The sequence below is a fragment of the Gossypium raimondii genome, chromosome 5, assembly GCF_025698545.1.
Source record: "Gossypium raimondii isolate GPD5lz chromosome 5, ASM2569854v1, whole genome shotgun sequence".
Classification (NCBI taxonomy): domain Eukaryota; kingdom Viridiplantae; phylum Streptophyta; class Magnoliopsida; order Malvales; family Malvaceae; genus Gossypium; species Gossypium raimondii.
In genome coordinates, this window is record NC_068569.1 from 21,099,381 (window position 1) to 21,118,738 (window position 19,358).

Sequence of the window (19,358 nt, forward strand, 5' to 3'; positions counted from 1 at the left end):
TAAAGGGAAAAAATAGGAGGTTATGTTTTTTTTCTTATTCGGTGGAGGCTCTGTATTGCTATTCTTTAGATCAGGTGGGGAATGGCTATTACGGGAGGAGGCAGAATGGGAGATGAATGAAATTCTGTCGATTGGAGGATTCGGTGAACCAAACTAATGAATAGCTGCTTATCACCGAATCATCCAGGAATAGTTTTGCTATTCATGCCAACCAAACGTGCTGTTAAGGTTTTCCAAGCATTTGGCCATACAATTAGGTATGGAATTTAGTCAGTTTCTTATCATTTTTGTAGATTTGAGGTCACGGGAACTTGATTTAGCCAGCCTATGCACTAATTTCTGAAATAGTTAAAAATTTAGAGAGTTAATGACGAGCGACGCAAACTTTCGATTTGTATTTCTACGATACATGATCAATTTAATTGTGGATTCAGGTGAACTGACAATGGTCATTTGAATTGAATTGCTATGATTGAGATTGAATATCGATATATGGACTAAGTTAAATAAAATATAAAATAATATGTTTTAATCAGTACATGATAATTGGTATGAAATTGTTTTGAAACATGTTATATGATGGGTTGAAATGATGAATCATGACTTGGAATATGTAACTAAATTGCAAATTAGTTATCCTATTAGCTGTTCGGACTACATTGGATATGGTTGGCATGTCATAGGATCGGGATATTGATTATGAAAACCATTGTTGTCGGGCAACTCGGGGTGACGAATCCATGTATTATAAGTTCGTGTCTGGTTAATAGGATTATAAAAAAATGAATTGACTAAATGGTATGTGAATTGAAATGTAATTGAAAAGTGACTTTCGACAGCATGTGAAATATCATGCGAAATGTTCAATGGAATGTAATTGAATATAAATGATCGCAGTTGCTCCGACAATGAATGTGACATCTTGTAGCTTAGACCCGATGATCGGCTCGGATATGGGGTATTACGTTTTTTATATTTAAATATTTAATATTATATTTTTCTATTTTTAATTTAAATTTAATGTTTTTAATGTAAATAAACTTATTTTTCATGTGACATTTTTTCATTGGACAAAACATGCCACGTGGCACTTTTCATTAGCCAAAGTTGTCTAAGGGATGTTTTTAATTATTGTTACAAAATAGACCAAAAAGATAGAGGGATTTGATATTTTAAGTATCAAATTGAGACAAAAAGTTTAGATACCAAGTGAAAAAATGGGTATACATTATGAGCTAAATTGTGAATTAAGTCTAAAATAAAATAAAAAAACAATTAAATTTATTCTCTATTAAGTGATAAGTAGTCTATTTATCATTTTTATATTTAAAAAATCTATTAAGTAATTTTCATTGCGCATTATCAAATATATTTAAAAATTAAATTATCAAAATATTAATTTAACTTTTTAAACACTTTATCATAAAATTTGATTGAAAAAGTTGAAAGTGTAAAATTTGTGTGAGGGCACCGTAAAAGGAAGTAAAGTAAGAAAGATACAGAATGTTTCATAAAAGAAATGCAATGGATTATATATTCTCTTAAAATTAAACAAAAATAAATTATATTTGTTTGGATAAACCCTGTTTTTATAAGATAATTACGTAAAATGTCAGGTCGGCAAATAAAGTTATTTTACGTTTTAGAAATTTGTTTACTTTCTGTTCCCGCTTTTTATTTTGTAACTAAATAAGATTTTCGGAATTAAATTGATTGTTAAATTAATAAGATTATTGATTTTGATTCGATAAATTAATTTAATTCAACTGAATAAAAATTTTAAATTTAAAAATGATCCAATTTAGTTTTTATTTCAAATCAATATCCGGTTAATTCATTATTTAATCGAATCAATCAAAATTACTTTTCTTTCCTTTTCTAACCTCAAATCTAAGTTCTTCTTTATAACTGTCAGTTATCCCCTTCAGATATAGGGATTGATGGGATTGTTTTAGTGACACCCCATCATAGGTATAATAAAGGTTAAATGTGTCATAATAAGTTTTCATCCTTTCTATATTTTTATAGGCATGAAAGAATGGATAATAGTTCCAAAGAATTTCACTCTAATCTCTTAAGCCATTGAGATTTTGTTTAGGGTTGCTTTTTTAGTGTTTTTGAGGTCAAAAACACTTTTTAAATCAACAGTAATGCTAAACAAATCATTTTTGAAGTCACAAGTGCTTTTAAACTTAAAAATAAAAGCAGTTTTTTTTTAATTATTGCTATTGACAAAAGTGCTTTTAGATCAAATGACGGTTTTAACCATTATAATATATTTTATATAATATTTATATTTTTATATAATTATTTTCCTATTAAAATTTATTTTAAATATATAATATTAAATTTTAAATTTTTATTGGTTATATTTTATTATTTAAAATATAGTTTATATATTCGAACTAAATTTTATGAATAGTTAATATTAATTTTTAAAATATTTAAAATTTATATTTCATATATTAAAATATTAACAACAAATTATAATAAATTTCTTTTATATTCTTACTAAGATATCATAATATTATCTAATTTAAACATTATTTAAACGTATATTTATTACTTTATAACACTATGTCTAAAATAAACATTTTGTTTCTCAAAAGTACTTTTTAACAATAATACTAAACACTTAAATCTTAAACCAAACTTTTCAAAAGTATCTCTCAAAATCACATTTCCACAATACTTTTAAAAGCGTTCTCAAACAATGTTAAACTAGCCCTAAGTGTATATTCAAATTCAGTCTCTTTACTTTAATTTCAAGAGATTTAGTTTTCTTATTTTTAAATTTAAAATACAAGTTCAATTGTTAATTTTGTAATAAAAAAATTCAAGTTCGTGACAATATTATCTTTTGTTAATGGCTACTGAAGTGAGTATTGTTTTAAACTTATAAACGAATTTAACAAATGAATTTTAAGGTGATGTTAATAATTGGACTTAACTTGATTTTTTTATTTGAAAAATAAAAATATATATTTCATGAAATAAGAGTAAAGGGATTAAATTTAAAAATTACGAAAAAGTATAAGAATTTAGGGCATATTTTACTAAGGTATTATTTCTTTTACATTTATAATCCTATATATGTAATATAATAAATTTATATTTAATTTATTATGCTTTTTTTTGTTGTAAATATTGGGCATTTTACCATAAAAAGTCCTTTTTTTTTAAATTACCGAAATGGACCCATTATTTAATTATTTACCAGAATGGCCCATTTTTCGGCAAATCGCGTCCACGTCAGCGCGATGTCAAGGGATGCGCCAGGAAATCGCGTCCACGTCAGCGCGAGTTGTTGACATGGCAACAAATTGCGCCCTCTAGGACACGATTTGCTGCCACATCAGCAAAGCGTGCTCACGTGGCCGCAACTTGACCCGAGCGTGAACAGTGCTCCAACGGTCAAAAATTTGACCGTTGCCCCCCCAATAGTAAAAAAAAAAAACTATAAATACCCTCATCCCCTTTTTTTTTTCACAAACTAATCCTCTCTCAAATTTCCTCTCAATTTCCTTCAAAAATTCTCTTAAGTTCCTCTTAAGTTCCTCTTAACTCTTTTTTTTTTAAATAATTTTAAAAATATTTTTTAAAATTTTTTTAAACCGTAAAAATTTGTACGATTTCAACAATGGCCGAAGAATTGACTCGTCTTGATAAGCATCACATATCGATGGAACAAATGAAAATGGTAAGTATTAAATTTAATTTTTAAACATTATTTAAGAATTTTTTATTTATGCATTTTTAGATAATTATTAATTTTTTATTTGTTATAAAAGTCTGTAGATCGGGTATTGGAATGCAATATTCGGAATATGCATGCTCCTCAATCACCGTTGGTAGAGAACTACCTGCGGGAAGCGGGTTTTTGGCATGTGGCGACGGTAGGCCGGGGATGCAAGGTGGACCCGAAACTAATCAATGCGTTGATCGAGAGGTGGAGACCCGAGACGCACACATTCCATCTTCCATGTGGAGGGTGCACTATCACTCTAGAAGAGTCAGTCTACAATTGGGATTGCCGGTGGACGGGAGCTCAGTCACCGGGTCTGCCAAATCAAGTGATTGGGGGGTGTGCTACGAGCTTTTGGGAGCTATTCCGGAGAAAATAGAGGGAGGTAAGATCGAGATGGGCTGGTTACGTGACACATTCCCTGATCCGGATGAAGATTCAACTGAAATTAAAAGAATCTAATATGCTCGGGCATATATTCTTCAATTAATTGGAGGTTACCTGATGCCCGACACATCATGGAGCCGCATACATCTAAGATGGCTGCTGAAACTCGTTGATTTTAGAGCAGCCGGTGAATTGAGTTGGGGGTCTGCTGTCTTGACAACGTTATATCGGGAGATGTGCAGGGCGACGCGACCGAGGAGAGCAAAAATCGGAGGTTGTCTGTCACTACTACAGTCATGGGCACGGTTTCGCTTTCCATTTCTACGTCCACATACACTATTCTTTGAAGGTGGATCATCGTCCCAAGTCCGACAACCAGATGCCGTACCGGAAGAACGAAATCCCACGAGAACAACAACCACCGCCGAAGCTAGAGAAAGGAGGAATCCAATACAGAATCAAGACGACCACCATGTGGCACTGGAATCCCCGGCATAGATATTGATTGGCCGTATTTAAATTTATTTGTACAAATATTTTGAATATTTTGATATTATTTGATGTAATAAAATAGAAGTTTATTTGATGTAATAAAATATAAATTTTGATATTATTTGAGAATTCTACTAACCATTAATACCCTTAAATTAAAAACCCTAACCTACTTTAATTAAAAACCCTAAACCCTAAACTTAAAAACCCTAACCCCCTTAACTTAAAAAACCTAACCTAATTAACTTAAAAACCCTAACCTAATTAAATTAAAACCATAACCTCCCTAAACTTAAAAACCCTAACCTAATTTAATTAAAAATCCTAATCTAATTTAATTAAAACCCTAAACCCTAAACTTAAAAACCCTAACCCCTTGACTTAAAAACCCTAACCTAATTAAATTAAAACCCTAACCTAATTTAATTAAAAACCCTAAACTAAATTAATAATTTTACTTTCACATAATGTTAGATTTAGAAAATTATTTTTTCCGGTACTAACAATTAATAATTTTATATAATTTGATAATTTTACTAATCATTAATACAATTTATCAATTAATAATTTTACATTCACATAATGTTAGATTTGGAAAAATGTTTTGACTGGTACTAACAATTAATAATTTTATATAATTTGATAATTTTTACTAACCATTAATACAATTTATCAATTAATAATTTCACAAACTTAATTTTTTTACAATTACATTCAACTATTGCGATTAGGGCATGATCGACTTGTATGGCTTGGATTCCTACACCATTTGCACAACTTCGTTTGACTGGTTGTTTCTCGGATATCCATATTGTTACGTATTCTAGTCGAGCAAGGTCGACCCTTTGGTTTGCGACGTAATTCTCTATCCGGTAACAGCTTAAAAGGAGCAAGAGATACGGGCGGCCACTTACGTTCATCTGGGACTGGTGGAAAAACGTGTCTCTAGACGTTGTACATGTTTTCTAATTTGTACACTTCGTCCGCATAACTCATCGAATCCAGACGGAGATTCTTACAAGCTGCAATAACATGCGCGCATGGATAACGAAGTGCATCAAACATCCCACAGTCACAAGTCCTATTTCGCAAGTGTAAACGATATTGCCCGCCAACAACACCTTGGTGCGGTCTGTCAAACTCTGTCACGCGAAACCATAAATTGTCTCGATCGTGACACACTATGTGCATGGTGTTTGCCCTCGCCTTGCCCTTGTTAATTTCTTGAACTACCTTACTGTACCATACATGTCCTCCCTGCATCTGGCCTGCATAACTTGCTACTTGCTTTGGAAATAGCGCCGCTAAACGAAAATATGTCTCTCGCACAACCGATGTTATCGGTAGATAGCGAGTTCCTTTAAGAACAGAATTGATGCATTCAGCCAGGTTCGACGTCATATGGCCGTATCGTAGGCCACCGTCGTATGATTGTGCCCACTATTCGAAACGTATGTTACAAAGGTAGTCCGCCCCTTCTCCGTCAATTGAATGTAAAATTGCCAACATCTCGTGAAAACGATCTTTATTTATTTCATACCCTGCCAATATAAGATCATAGCGAATAATTTATACCACTTCTACCAATAAAACTAATTCAAATTGACAAACGAAATAACACAGATATAGACTAAATACCCATGTTGGTCACTTGCCGTCGTTCGCTCTTAGATGGATATTGCCTGTAGTAGTTCGAAGCAACGTGTCTTAGGCAATATCTATGGTGTGTGTGCTGCCATAAGCTTCCCTGTCGATCAAATGCAGCTAGTATACCGGCGCTCCGATCTGAAATAACACAAATATCAGGTTGGGGGCACACATGCCTCCTTAACCTAGAGAGAAAGAAATCTCAGTCATCAGACGACTCCCCCGGTGTTATTGCAAATGCAATTGGAAGAATTCTCCCACCGCCATCCTGTGCCACTGCAAGCAATAGCCGATGAGTATACCTACTGAACATAAAGGTACTGTCAATTTGTACCAACTGCTTGTAGTATGGAAATACGTCTCGGCATTGCTTAAAGGTCCAAAACAGGCGTTTGAACACTTGGTATCCACGTAGCAATGGGCCGTTGTAGTACGTATGTTCCGTTTCAAGGTCTGTGATGGCACCTAGGACGTATCTCTCTAGCACCTGACACCACTGCTATATTTCATTATATGAGGTGTCTCACCCACTATGCATCTTCTCCAACGCCTTTTGCTTAGCTATCCAAGCCTTGCGATAAGAGGGCATGTACCCCATTTGGCTACGAATATTGACAATTAACACTGGCACTGAAGTTTGGGATCTGCTTTTACCGTGGGCAGTATCAAGCTAGCTAACATAGCTGAATCCATATTAGGATGGTCTTGTGAAACACCTATAAATCGAGTACATTAAATAATGCAACATTGCATAATAAAAGTATTATTCAGAAACCGTCAATACTATACCTGCAGCATATGTATGTGGATCTTTGTACTTTTTAATCTCCCACAACCCTGTCCTTTTCCTTAACGAGGCGTAGATTTTCCATGAACATGTACCGTCTTGGACCGCACACTTCGCCTCAAACTTATCAGATTTGGATTTAACGACATGGTAGTTAACGCCGTTTTTGATGCTATATTGTTTCAAAGCACCAATAAAACTATCCTTGTTGGTAAACTAATTACCAACTTCAAATTCACCGAAATCTACCCCCTCTCCCCGAACTTGTACGATCACGCAACCAGTGTGGTAGATCTGGAAACTCTAACGCATTATCTGCGGATAGATCGACATTATACATGTGGGCTGGAGGTGAGTATGCTCTGAATCGTGGATTTTCTTCTTCATCTGAACTTCTTTCAGCATCTTTAGGTTCTGTTGGAATAGGCCCCGGTTTAGAAAATAAGCCACATTCTGCACCATCTGGCCCGGGCTCTCGAGGTGGATCCACATCGGAGTCATCTTCTAACCCACAATCATCTGCAGCGTACGAGGTCCCCTCACCGATTGACGTCGTAGGGAGTACGTCATCTTTTCTTCTGGGCATTTGATAACGTCCCCAATTGGATGTAGATTGCCACCCACTAGAACTTGATGCCGTTCCCCAGTATGTATTTCCAGCATCAAACGTCGAGCCACCGACGTACATGTCCTATCCACTGACAGAGTGTCTTGCGGGGGATGTGCATTCGACACCGCTACCGAACATGGGATGTTCCGTATTTTGTAACCCGCTAATCGAGTGTCGGCCAGGGGTCGTGTATACATCTCGAACACTGGTCGCAAGTACATCAGTTGGAGATGTAAATTGTACATATAACTCAATATAAGGTGCTCCACTAGCAAGATGAGTCTGCACCATTGCCTCCAAGCTACGAGCACATTTTATGTCGAACGAGTCATATGTCACCGGATTAACAGAAGAACAAAATCGATACGTGATAGACAGAACTTTCATTGGCGTCGTTCCAAAAATTTTACGCCTAATTCTTTTACGAAGTTCTGTCAAATCTATGTTCTGGTTAAAAACCAGTCGCACCGTATTCTCTAACAAAAAAACAACACCATTCTCGGTGTGGCAAACCTCACCATCGTGGTAAATAACAGCACTAATACGTTCACTCATATTTGAAACTCTAACCTTCTTAGCCTCTCTAAATTGTTTCTACTGTGACTTATGCATTCTGAGAACATTTTTTGCCTAATTTATAGCCTCAGCCCAAACATGCTACTGTAGCAAAAGCGCGTTCACGAGGGCGCGATTTTCACAAATTCTTCTCAAATAGCATCCTGCTAGAAGCAATTTTATACTATTTGCTCAGAAACGTACAAAAAAAAATTATTTCTTCCATGACCGACTGTAGCAAAAGCGCGTCCACAAGGGCGCGATTTTACAAATTCTTCTCAAATAGCATCTTGCTAGAAGCGATTTTATACTATTTGCTCAGAAACGTCAAAAAAAAATATTTCTTCCATGACCTATTGTAGCAAAAGCGCGTCCACGAGGGTGCGATTTCACAAATTCTTCTCAAATAGCATCCTGCTAGAAGCGATTTTATACTATTTGATCAGAAACGTCAACTCGAAATTATTTCTTCCAAGACCTAAAAACCCTAAAAAGCCTGAACCCTAAGCCCTAAAAGCTGAAAAAACCTAACGTGGGAAAAACGAAAAAATCGCGTCCCCCAAAACGCGCTACGTGGCTCAGGAAATCGCGTCCACGTCAGCAACTCGAGCTGACATGGACGCGATTTCCTGGCGCGTCCCCTGACATCGCGCTAACGTGGACGCGATTTGCAGGAAAATGGACCATTCCGGTAAATAATTAAATAATAGGCCCATTTCGATAATTTTAAAAAAATGGGCTTTTTTTGGTAAAATGCCCGTAAATATTGATATATTCGTGTATATGGGTAAGATTCATATATTTTTGTGTCATGTCGTATTTTATAGTTTATTATTGTGATGCAATTTATTTTATTTTTAATTCTACCCTTTATAACATATTTTTGTATAATATTTGTCAAAATGATTAAATATGTCGTGTCATGTTCTTACAAATTCTAAACCAAGGCATTCCCTAACAAGCGGATAATTTTAAATGGTAGTTATAGATTTACTTAAATGTTAATAATTCATTTTTATATAAAATTTAATATGCAGATATTTTTATTTCATTTTTCTTGATATTTTTATTTTCGATTTATTCTAAAATATGAATAGATTTTTTATAATAATTTAATATTTACCAACAAGTGTTATTACATTTCTAAGGAAAGAATTTCGATTCAATTTTTGAAAATGACATTGTTGGGAGAGACAATTACAAAATCTAAAAATTAATCTTCATGAATCGGACATGGATGATATCTTGATTATATTAAAATAATTTAACATTTGGATTATGAATGCGGATAAAAAAATACATGAACTTTTAATTTTGTGTGATTTTATATAGGAATTTTTTATTCTATTTTCACAAATCACTAATAATATTACTAAATTAGCACAATTTTACGTCGGAGATTACATATATAAACAATTATATTAATCTAATATGAAGATAAATATATGTATTTATTTATTTAAATGTGTACATTTGAATCAAAATAAAAATTTATGTATACTATATTTAAAATTTTAACCCATTTTTTAAAAGTGTAGTGAACTTAGTTGGTTATTGTTTATTTATTAAGTTATGGTTTATTTATTAAGTAAAATTTAAATAAACAAAATTTACTTGTTATTAATTATTTTTAATCAATTTTATTTAAAATTATAATAATATTATAACAAATTATTATAATACTTATATAATACTTATACTTTTTAAAACATTAATCCCACGTTTGATTAATGATGTTTTTAACTAAAGAGACATTAATTTTCAATGTAGCAAAGGAGGCATTAATATTTGCCAAAAGATTTTTGGCTGTCAAATTTTATCATTTTAGTTATTTATTTAATTTATTTCTATTTTTGTCAAATTATTTTAAAATAGATGAAAAAGTTAAGGTTTGTTAATTTTATTGATATGACATGAATTGTCACGTAGATGATGTGTTAGCATTTAATTAATATTTTTAAAATTTTAAAAATTAATTAAATGATGATATGTCATCCACGTGTATGCCACATCAATAAAGTTAACAAATGTTAATTTTTTGAAACAAACAAATGTTAATTTTATTTATTTATTTTGAGGTGATTTGATAAAAAATACAAATAAGGATTAAAAGAGAAGAAAAATTAAATGAATGATTAAGATAATATTTTTATAACGATAAAGGGTCAAATAAGTTATTATGTTTCGATGTTTAAAGTAATTTACATAAATTTGAGGAAGGAATTCTAAATTAGTCATTTTATTAGAATGATAAATTGTAAAATTGAAAGTATAAATTCGTTTTAATAAAATTCAAACAATAATACATAAGCAATAATTATTTTCAAAACTAATTTTATCCTCATATTTTGTAAAAAAAGCAAAAAATATTTAATGTTTAAAATATAGTTAGTAAATAAAAATATAAGTGATTAGTGTGTTTTTGTTGAAATATACAAATTTTCTTCAAATATTAAAAATTGGATAAGTAAGGAAAAAAGCGAAAAGGCAGTGGTTAATTAGTCAGATTCGATTATTTTAAACCTTAATCCAAGTCAATTTAGCAGATTAGGGACCAGACAGTGAAGTTTCTTCTTCTTACACGACACAGTCTCTGCCTTCAATATGATCATCACTTTAAACCCCGAAGCCCCCACAACTTCGAATTCTGTCATTTTCTAAGATTAATTATCAAATATATATTTGATTTTGAGAATATGAACAGATATTTCCATTGGAGGTGAGTACTGATTACCCAGTAGTGCTTCGCTTGTTCTTCATTTAATGCAAAGATTCCTACCTTCCTCATATAACTAGTATCATTCGTTTTTATTTTCCCATTGAATTATTTCACACGGTGCTAGGAAACGTGAAATTCTCCTTAATTTTTGTTGTTAAAAAATACATTGGTTTGCTGGAAAGCGGTCTTTGATTCTTTTTCACCTAACGTTCTATGGTTTTGTTAATTTGACTGGTTGATGCTTTGTTCTTTCCTCTCTTTTTTCTCATTTCGGTGGTCGATTGAATTTGTTAAGTATATATCAGCCAAGACCCAAGACCCTGATTTCTTTTATATATTCTCTCTGGATTTTGACGTCTACTACTAGTACTAGTTATTCTTTTCTTATATGAACTGGTCATTTTGGTCTATACAAGGTTCTGGATCTAATGAGATGTTTCGAGAGGATTTTGTAGTTCAGGATTTTTTCCCTTTTTGTGATTTTTCTGAGTTTTTTTTTCTTTCTTTCTTTTTACAGCATGAAGGTTTGGAAATTTTGAGGACTTTTATATTTGGGAACTGTTGTTCGCAGATTTTTACTGTTTTTGGGTCAACTTGGATTTCCTTAGTGATTAAGGTTTTAGTCATTCAGCTAAATTTGAATCTTTGAAGTTGTAGGCATAGTGGGGTTTTAGTTTTGAATTTGGTTCTTTCACATTTGAGGCATTTGTTTTCTGAATTATTGTATTTGGACATTGAGAACTAAATTTTAGAGGGTTTTGTTTGGGGTTTAAGACTTGAAGCTTTTTATTGGATACAATGGGGAGTAATGGCATTGAATGTTCAAGGAAAGATTTACAAGAGGAAAGTGTTAGCAATAACAGAAGTAAGGGAGTACTTAAGGACAGTGAACAGACAGATGAAGTAGACGAATCAGCAATGGAATATAGGTCTTCTGATGATCAATCCTTTTCAAGTTGTTATGAGAAAGAAGAGAATCAGAAGTCAAGTTCAGAGCAGAAGTCATCGGTTATAGAGGTTTCCGAGACGAAACAATCGAGTGTTTCATCTACTCCCAAAAGAGGTTAGTATTTGCCATCTCCTGGTTTCTATTTCTCATTGATCTGAATTGTACCTTGCCAATATGCTAGGAAAATTGTGACTATTATTGATCTTCAACTTCAAGAAAAAACTTCAATGAACCCATGTTCCAAGGTGTCATGATGGTCACGTTATTCTCATGTTCCCATGGGACTTGCATTTTATTATGTCTGATTTGGTGACATAGGTAACAACTAAAGGGTGGATCCTTCCGCCTTCCTTTTATTGTGGAATATCTATATAACAGGTTAAATGTTGATAAAGTAACCTGTTAAAATCACTATGCAGTACTCCTATTTTGGGGAAAATAAACAATAAAATAAACTTTTGTCAAATGTTGCCAAATTTCCCAGAGACAGACATGGATTATAATAAAAGGGTCACTGTGAGTGTGATTTAAATGTAATTCTAGGTTAGTTGATCCGAAAGAGTAATGATTGTTTTATTGTTTCACATTGTAAAGTTTATGGTCTGATGGCAAATTATATTCTCTTGAAGGTCTGGATCATTGTACCAGTGCACCACTTGCTGCCCAAGGAAACCAGTTAATTGATGACAATGAGATTGCATTCTCTAGGTCAATGACGGAGAAGAAAAACTCAAGGCATGATCTAAAAATAGATAGACTCTCAGAGCGTGAAAAGGTAGATAACTGAGTTACATTTTCTTTCTTGCTTATACATGAATTGGCATCATTCAAATGGAAACATACGTATTTGGGATTTCATGTAAATGTTTGTTAGATTCCATACCCTAGTTTACATTTATCTTTCTTTGCTATGTGGTCAGAAGATAGCAGCTAGGTTAATTTTGGCAGGGGATATTTTGTCAAGAAATCTTAAAACCATTAATTATTTTATAAACACATTATGCTTCGCAATTTGGCTTGTTGATGAAGTGATCTTTCTTTCAGGTGATTGAGAGACTTACTCGATGGGTTTGTCTTTTTTGCCTTTCCCTTTATGTTCTTTCAGTGACTTGTGACGCTTTTTCATTTTTTTATTCACAATTCCCTCCCTTTTTGGTGTTCATTTTGCAGAAAAATCTGATTGTTAACCTTATCAAGATCCAAAATGATGGGACAGTAGAAGTTGATCTACCTAAAAATTCACCTGTAGCTTCAGAATTGTTAGAACTTTCCTCTATTGAAGGGCCATCATTTGATCTTGATGATACTTTGTTCTATGAGACTACTAAATCTATCCCAAGGTTGAATATTGCCATCCTTGTGGTTGGAACAAGAGGAGATGTACAACCTTTTCTGGCTATGGCAAAGAGACTTCAGGTATGCTTAACATTATTTATTTATTCACCTTGTTGCACTTATTTGTTATGTAATCCCTTTTAATATGTATTCATAATTTTCAAATTGGCTCTATGTATACAGTTAGAAAGAATTAACTTCCTTCACAGCTAACATACAGAATATGCACGTGAGCCTTAGAGCTTGAACTTAGACCCTGCTTATGAAACCCAATGGTCTTATGGCCTAATAATTCCTACATGCAAAACCTGAACAGTTGATCCATAATTCCGTATCATAATTTCATGCATAGACACCTGATCAGATCACACATTCTTAATTTTAGCTCTACTTAGTCATAGAATTCATTTATTTTATTTTGAAGATTATTTACTCTCTTTCAGGAGTTTGGTCATCGTGTTAGGTTGGCAACTCATGCTAACTTCCGCAACTTTGTAAAGTTGGCTGACATTGATTTTTATCCTCTGGGTGGTGATCCTCGAGTCTTGGCTGGATGTAAGAAGTTCCTGATGTGGAAACTTTTTCACTTTATCATATTGATGTTGGTATTTATGTTGGTAATAGCTTTTAAACATAAATCCCATATTGCTGTTAGTTGTCAAACTAATTTGGAAGATTTGCCTGAAACACTGCATCTTGTTTGCTTGCTTAGTTAATTGATAAGAGACTATGTTCGGTAACTATAGGAGGAAGAGACAGAGAGGAAAACAGGGGGAAGGAGAGGGTTATGCATCCCCTTGTTCATATTGCTAAAAAGAAGTGAAAAGGGAAAGGAAGGGGTATTTTATCTACTTTGCTTGGCTAAGGAGTAGAAATGAAAAGAAATGATAACTTATCATCTTCTTTTGCAAATGTGTCATATATCAAGATGAAATGTCTAAATAAGGGTATTTTTTTTTTCTTTGTTGTAAAATAATAATAATTTCATGTCTCCCTGTATCCCTCCATTCTAGGGGGTTTAAGAAGGTTTGGAGACTTTTGAGGGGTACATGTGCTCCTCCAAATCCTTCCTTTCTAGTAAAGCATTTTTCAACAAGAGAATGTGTAGCACTCCCTCTCCCTTTGCTTCCCTTCCGTCCCTTCCCCCCAATCCAAACAAGCATTCAAGAACTAAGCATAGTTTTCTTATATATTCATTCAAAGCAGGTGCTAGCTTGTTATTTACTTTGGGATCATATAAAAATCTAATATCCTGGAACCGTCATTGTTTTTGTGTACTTGGCATGATCATTACATTTCTGAATGTGTTTCATTTATGAAGTTGATGTGTTCATTATAGTTTCTCTTTCTTTTCTTTTTCTATTCATTTTCAACTTTTGTTTACTATTTCTTAAGTTGTTTGTATAGTATTAATACATTTGAATGATTCTGTATGGTAGATATGGCCAGAAATAAAGGTTTGATTCCGTCTGGACCTGGGGAAATATCGATACAGAGAAAGCAACTGAAGTCCATTATTGAGTCTCTTCTTCCTGCATGCACAGAGCCTGATATAGAAACAGGCATGCCATTCAGAGCACAAGCAATCATTGCAAACCCTCCAGCCTATGGTAAGTCCTTATGGTATTTTCTTTCAATACCTAACAATGTTAATGATTTTATTCAAAATTTGATATCACCTTATTTTGTAAGGTGCAAATTCTCATCTTTAAGGTCTTTTCTGCATAAATATGTATGTACTTCTGGATGCAGGACATTCTCATGTTGCAGAGGCTCTTGGTGTTCCCCTTCACATATTCTTCACCATGCCTTGGACGTAAGTTGGCTTTTCCCTTTTGATTTGTCTTATATATCCTTTCAATATAATATAATATAATATAATATAATATTATATAATTGAATTCTATCATTTTTAAGCGAGGGGGAGGGTACTTTCTTATATACATTGATTATTCAAAATTGTGTAAAAATTAAAGGAAAATATGTTAGGTTATTCTACTCACTTCTATTTTGAATAGGCAGGCCAACATCTGAATTTCCTCATCCATTGGCCCGTGTTCCTCAGAGTGCTGGATACTGGGTTAGTCTTTGGTGTTGGGCTTACTTTTCTTTTCCTTTTCTTGATATGAACTGTTGAACAACTTTCAATGACTAACCTGTCCATTCCACCTTGTTGAGTCCAGCTTTCCTATATAGTTGTGGACTTACTGATATGGTGGGGCATAAGAGGATATATTAATGACTTCAGGAAAAAGAAGTTGAAACTTGCTCCCATCGCATACTTCAGTACATATAATGGATCAATATCTCATTTACCAACTGGCTACATGTGGAGTTCTCATCTTGTGCCAAAGCCAAAAGGTAGTGGTGTTACATATTGTGCTTTTCAAATAACTTTCTTCTTAAATGATGATACTTTCCACAGATAAGCAATCCTTGAATCAAAAGAAGATATTTAGGATTTTCTTCTTTCTCCTTCCTTTTATTAAACTTCAATATTCTATCACACAAAGATACGATGATTTAGCAACCTGTACCTGCAATTATGCAAAGTGTTTTTTATTTTCTTCTGTCTATTCTCTACTCTTTTACTTCTTTCTATTGTTAGTCATTTTAAAGAATTTTAACATATTTTAGACAAGATTTTTTTTACATAATTTGCTTTATTTGATATAGTGGATGTAAATTTGATCTTTCTTATGTTTATTCTATAGCCATATGCTTCTTTCTGTTGTCAGAATGCCAGTCATTCTAATAATATCTAAACACCCTGTAGCTTACTTCATTATGGAATAATCTGCAGATTGGGGTCCCTTGGTTGATGTTGTTGGTTACTGTTTTCTGAACTTGGGGTCAAAGTATCGTCCTCGAGAAGAGTTTGTGCAGTGGATTCAGAAAGGACCACAACCCATATATATTGGTTTTGGAAGCATGGTATTATCTCTCTCCAAATGGACATTTCATGTAATGTCATTTTATGATCTATGTTGTATTTTCCTCTAAAAGAGTTATGAGATCTATGTCATGTTTGCTGAGGTTATTTCTAAATGATTGGAAAAATGAATGAAACTTTACTAGGTTAACCAAGAATTTGATCTCAAAAAATGTGTGGGTGCATGTGCATGCGTCCTGCCTAATAATTTTAAGTGAAAGAAGCCTAGATGAGCTGTATATTCTGTTAGTTGGACTTTGGCTGACTAGTATGTGGATTGAATATAATATCTTAGATGCAAATTCTAAGGATTCTAAGAATTTGTAAACTATGTATCACACTGTAGTATTGATTCAGTTCCTAACTTGCATCTGATTTTAAGTTAAATCCTGACTTTTGTGAGTTCATACAATTGAAAGAGATCGGGCTAAGGTAAAATGGAAGACATAACAATCATTTTCGTGTTGAAGCTAATGAGGATTCTTTTATTGATACACATGCTTTTGTACTTTTTCATCAACTTAAATAATAAAATACTGTTATTTCCTGTGAAGCCTCTTGATGATACCAAGAAAACGACAGATGTTATTTTGGAGGCATTAAAAGATACAGGACAAAGAGGAATAATTGACCGAGGTTGGGGAGATCTGGGGCAGTGTAAGTAACTTTTGCATATTGTTCTGTTATCCTTAATGTCTTGAGAGCTCATTTCTGTTTACAGAAGGTATTCTATTCTATAGTGGTTTCACATATTTTTTTTACTTTGTCAATGTAAGGCCAGTTGAAATTTGTCATTCACTTTTGTTTTTTACTTCTTTGTTTTCCTTTCCATTTTTTTTCTAAGTTTGACTGGGTACTTTGATTCAAGGAATTGGAACTTGATGTTCAAAGTGATCCTAACCGTTCTTTTAATCATTACTGAAATGAACATGTTAATAAATGAATGACATGTTCTTATAATGCCTATCTGTGGAGGTTGTAATTAGTAACTTCATGCTATGGAAGTTTCCCTGTGTTTAGTATATAAAACTCTATACATTATGGGACATACACTAGTATTCTGAATGACAAGCAGAGTTCCTCTTATATTTATTTGTCCTACAGTTACAGAAGCTACTGAGAATGTTTTCCTCATAGAAGACTGCCCTCATGATTGGTTGTTTCCTCAGTGTTCAGCCGTGGTAAGTACTTAATTAGTTAAACTCCATGTTTGCTTATTTGAAGGGATTTTTTGATGTGCTTAGATATTAACAACTGTGATTTGATTTTGTGGGGATTGAAAAAAACTACCAGATATCTACGGTAGGATCACCTGAATGTAGCAAGTGTGTCAAATGATGAAGAGTTCATAATCTTTCCAAAAAATATATGGTTTGTCTGTTAAAAATGCCTAACTGGAAGTAATATTTCCTTAAATATGCAGGTGCATCATGGTGGTGCTGGAACCACAGCCACGGGACTTAAAGCTGGGGTAATTTTCTTTTTACTTTGCTTTTATTGTACACCAAATTTTTTTGCATTTCTTGTTTTGTACATACATTTGCTTTTGTCTGCATTATAAGTTCCTCTAGTTCTTAATATATATGATTGAGTGATATCTTGTTTCAAAGCTATTAAGTTTAACCTTCTAATGGATCCTTATGTATTTGTAATCTTCATTGTGGCTTAATGCCAACTTTTGAATTATAGTGTCCAACAACCATAGTGCCGTTTTTCGGAGATCAGTTCTTTTGGGGTGATAGAGTACATCAGAGAGGGCTTGGGCCTGCACCAATACCAATATCAGAGCTCAGTATTGAGAAGCTTTCAAATGCTATAACATTCATGCTCCAGCCAGAGGTAACTCAAGTAGCTTTTGTTTGCTTAAGTTACTCTCATTCATTATGTTATTAATCACTTATCTAATTCATTACACTTTCCATGGAGAACCATCTCCTTGATATATGTAGTTGATGAATGTTAAGGCATTCATTTTATAATTGCCAAAAAGTTGTAATATTTTTAGGATATATGCAAAATTTCTCATTTAACACGACACAAGGCATGCTGGTTCTTTCCATAGTTGTTTGTTTGGATACATAACTATACTAGTAAAGGAAAAATACTGTCAATGGTTCTGGAAAAGAGGACCCTTTATTTGTACTCTTTCAGCAAGCATCTAAATTCCACCTTGTTACTCTTATAGAAACATAACCGTGTATTTAATGTCAAGAAGATGTCATAGCCTTTGCATAAATACTCCTCCCATAAGAACATTTCAATGCTTTTCTGCTACAAATAGACCCTCATAAATGAAAGTTATTGGTAATTTTTTGATTTGTTCTGATGTGAATGGAGCACGATTTCTGGTTAGGTGAAATCCCTTGCAATGGAGTTAGCAAAATTGATAGAAAACGAAGATGGTGTTGCAGCTGCAGTCAACGCATTTCACCGGCATTTACCTCCGGAGCTACCATTGCCTACTGCAGCTTTGGAGGAAAATGATCGTCCAAACCCATTACAGTGGTTCTTTCTTCAAATTGGAAAATTGTGCTGCCTTCCTTGTGGACTGTGGAATTCATAGTTGATCCTACAGATAAGTTATTAACCTTTTTCATCACTTACATCATTTTTTTTTTCCTTGTTTTAAATTTTTGGGTATTTTTTCATTACATTGATGGGTTTGAGAAAAAGGGAATTGGATAGCAGTTTAGAGTTCATCCATAGTGTGCAACGGCATTAGGCTTTCTTCTGTTACCATTTGTAAAGGTAGTAGTATTGATAGATTAAGCTTTGATTACAGTAATAATAATTACCCATTCATTGGTCGTTTGGTTCTCTTTCCATTAATTGGTCGTTGTATTTTCCTTGGTTGGACATGACATTGAAAGGTAATAAATAATTTGATTTAAATATTATCATTATTCTTATTCTTATTCTTATGATATATGAATATATATTTTAAATATTAAAATTGCATAGAAACATAATCCTACCTTCCAAACTCAAATGTATAATGCTATATATTTATATAAATTTGTTTTTAAACAGTGTTTGCAATCTTAAAGTGAAATATATCTAATCTAAATATATAAAATGAGGGTAACTTAATTCTAACCTTTTTTATTTAAAATGCTTTTGGAGAGCCAAAAGTAATGGGTAAAGAATAAGGAAGGATGAGATAGTTATTCTAAACTTTGTATTTCAATTTCTCATTATCT

General features: G+C 33.1%; 1 protein-coding gene across 3 annotated transcripts; it reads left to right on the forward strand.

The window, feature by feature from the left end:
* The first annotated feature begins 10,782 nt into the window (after positions 1–10,782).
* LOC105769840 (sterol 3-beta-glucosyltransferase UGT80B1) lies at positions 10,783–19,055 on the forward strand. Of its 3 annotated transcripts, XM_012590753.2 has the most exons (16): positions 10,783–10,942; positions 11,460–12,005; positions 12,521–12,666; positions 12,936–12,959; positions 13,062–13,307; positions 13,670–13,781; positions 14,666–14,836; positions 14,979–15,042; positions 15,249–15,306; positions 15,410–15,587; positions 16,030–16,160; positions 16,713–16,815; positions 17,263–17,339; positions 17,582–17,629; positions 17,848–17,997; positions 18,512–19,055. In XM_012590753.2, the coding sequence occupies exons 2-16, from the start codon at positions 11,741–11,743 to the stop codon at positions 18,719–18,721; spliced, it is 1,983 nt and encodes a 660-aa protein (XP_012446207.1). In that variant the 5' UTR covers positions 10,783–10,942; positions 11,460–11,740; the 3' UTR covers positions 18,722–19,055. The 3 variants fall into 3 exon arrangements, with proteins under 3 accessions (XP_012446207.1, XP_012446202.1, XP_012446208.1); XM_012590748.2 differs by lacking the exon at positions 10,783–10,942 and having other exon boundaries at positions 10,970–12,005; XM_012590754.2 differs by lacking the exons at positions 10,783–10,942; positions 12,936–12,959 and having other exon boundaries at positions 10,970–12,005.
* The last annotated feature ends 303 nt before the right edge of the window (positions 19,056–19,358 follow it).